The sequence below is a fragment of the Acipenser ruthenus genome, chromosome 55 (genome assembly GCF_902713425.1).
Source record: "Acipenser ruthenus chromosome 55, fAciRut3.2 maternal haplotype, whole genome shotgun sequence".
Classification (NCBI taxonomy): Eukaryota; Metazoa; Chordata; class Actinopteri; order Acipenseriformes; family Acipenseridae; genus Acipenser; species Acipenser ruthenus.
Genome location: NC_081243.1, coordinates 5,446,005 through 5,448,051, shown reverse-complemented (window position 1 = coordinate 5,448,051; position 2,047 = coordinate 5,446,005). Strand labels below are relative to the sequence as shown.

The 2,047-nt window shown below is 41.1% G+C and overlaps 1 protein-coding gene across 1 annotated transcript; it reads right to left on the bottom strand.

Moving 5' to 3' along the window:
- Positions 1-316: 316 nt before the first annotated feature.
- LOC117401754 (histone H2B 3-like) lies at positions 317-762 on the bottom strand. Its single transcript, XM_034002578.3, has one exon. It carries the CDS (start codon positions 758-760, stop codon positions 317-319), a length of 444 nt encoding a protein of 147 aa, XP_033858469.2. The 5' UTR covers positions 761-762.
- Between the last annotated feature and the right edge of the window lie 1,285 nt (positions 763-2,047).

The window sequence follows — 2,047 nt, the reverse complement described above, 5'->3', positions numbered from 1 at the left end:
GCCACTTCTCCCGCTACAAGGATCTTGCTTTGGAGCGGGTTACCAGGTAAGCACGCAGTCTGAGAGACTCCAAAAAACCCTCTACGGCATCCCCCGAATTACGCCTAAAGGCTAAGATTAAAATATGTGGTTTAAACACTGTTTACAATGGGAAAAAAAGAAAAGAAAATGAAAGTAGTTACCTAACTAATAACTACGTATTCTGTGTAAGAAACATTACTACAAAGAAATGTCTGCAAATATTCTAGCGTATATATTTGGAATGTCATTTCTCCAAAAACACACATTTTCTTTCAAATTAAACAAACTATTCTGTTTAATATACAAGGTACAACTGTAACAACTGTGTTGTTGTAAGGATGGAGTGGGGACGGTCTCGGTTTACTTTGGAGCTGGTGTACTTGGTGACGGCCTTGGTGCCCTCAGACACGGCGTGCTTGGCAAGCTCTCCGGGCAGCAGGAGGCGCACGGCTGTCTGGATCTCCCGGGAAGTGTTGGTGGAGCGCTTGTTGTAGTGAGCCAGGCGGCACGACTCGCTGGCGATGCGCTCGAAAATGTCGTTGATAAACAAGTTCATGATGCCCATCGCTTTGGAAGAGATGCCGGTGTCGGGGTGGACCTGCTTCAGCACTTTGTACACGTAGATCGCGTAGCTCTCCTTCCTGGTCTTTCTGCGCTTCTTTCCTCCCTTAGGCTGGGTCTTGGCAACAGCCTTCTTGGAGCCTTTCTTCTGCGCGGGTGCAGCTATCGGTTCTGGCATTTTCTTTCTCTGATGCAGTTCAAAAATCAATGAATCACCAGCCCATGAGCCCCAGTATTTATACAGCATGTATGCAAATTCTTACTCAACAATCCTTAAATTGAGAATGTTCAACTACGAACCAAGCAACACTCCCAGGTGACGGAGTGGTTCAATGTGATTGGTTGTGTAAAGGAAAAGCAATGGAAGGGGTGGTGAGCTGAGTGATTTATTTTTCTTTTTCAAATTCAGCGCCTTTTTTTACAACGGTTAGTTTAGGTCTTCTGTTTTTCATTTATTAAATACATGAAGAATTCAATATACAGCAATAATGAAATCCACTCCCTATACGTCATTAATAGACAACAAATACAAATATATTGTGAAACCCAAGTCACTTTTTTGTGCTCTTTAAACACGTTTTGATGTCTTGCTTCTATTAATGATACTGATTGATTCTAGCAGCTTGAATGGTGATAATATTTATTTTACTTGTTTAGAAAAACAAATTGTTAAGATGATCAACAAAAAAAAAAAAAGTTTTGGTTAAACTGAGCTTGTATTTTATCATTCTGTTAGGGTTACTTTGTAAATACAATTCCATTCAATAGATTTATTCACTTAATTGTGTCTAGAAATCCAACAATGTAGTTTAAACTAAAAATTCTCAAGTAGCATAGCGTGAAATAGGTCTAAAGTATTAAAACAACGGGCTAATTAAAAAAAATAAAAATCATTTAATTTTTTTAAAATATTTTACTTGTCTTAAATGTAGTTTGTTTTATAATTCAAAGCTCCTTAAATGAAACAGTGGGCTGCTCTTAAAATAAACTTTGTGTTCGTGTTTGTGTCCAAATCTCTACCCTCCGAATCCGTAGAGAGTGCGACCCTGGCACTTCAGAGCATACACCACATCCATAGCGGTGACGGTCTTTCTCTTAGCGTGCTAAGTGAACTGTATGCAGGTTCACTCCAACACTGGCATCTCTTCCAAAGCGATAGGCATCATGAACTCGTTTGTCAACGTTCTATTTCTAGTTCGCCGTCTGCCGTTCGCATCACAAGGTCACGCAACCACAGGATTTAGCAGCGGCACAGATCACGCAGATTCTGAGAGGTGCTGCGCTGGAGCAGCCGCTACGAGAAGGGTATACTTGCAAGACGGACGACACACGCCTCACACCCCAAGCCTGACACCCTTTAACTCCGCCTCTACAGTGACGCAAAAAGAAAGAAGTCACATTTGAGAAGGAGAAACATATGCACGGTTGTTGCAACCACAGTTGCATTTAAATTTTGACAGAAGAG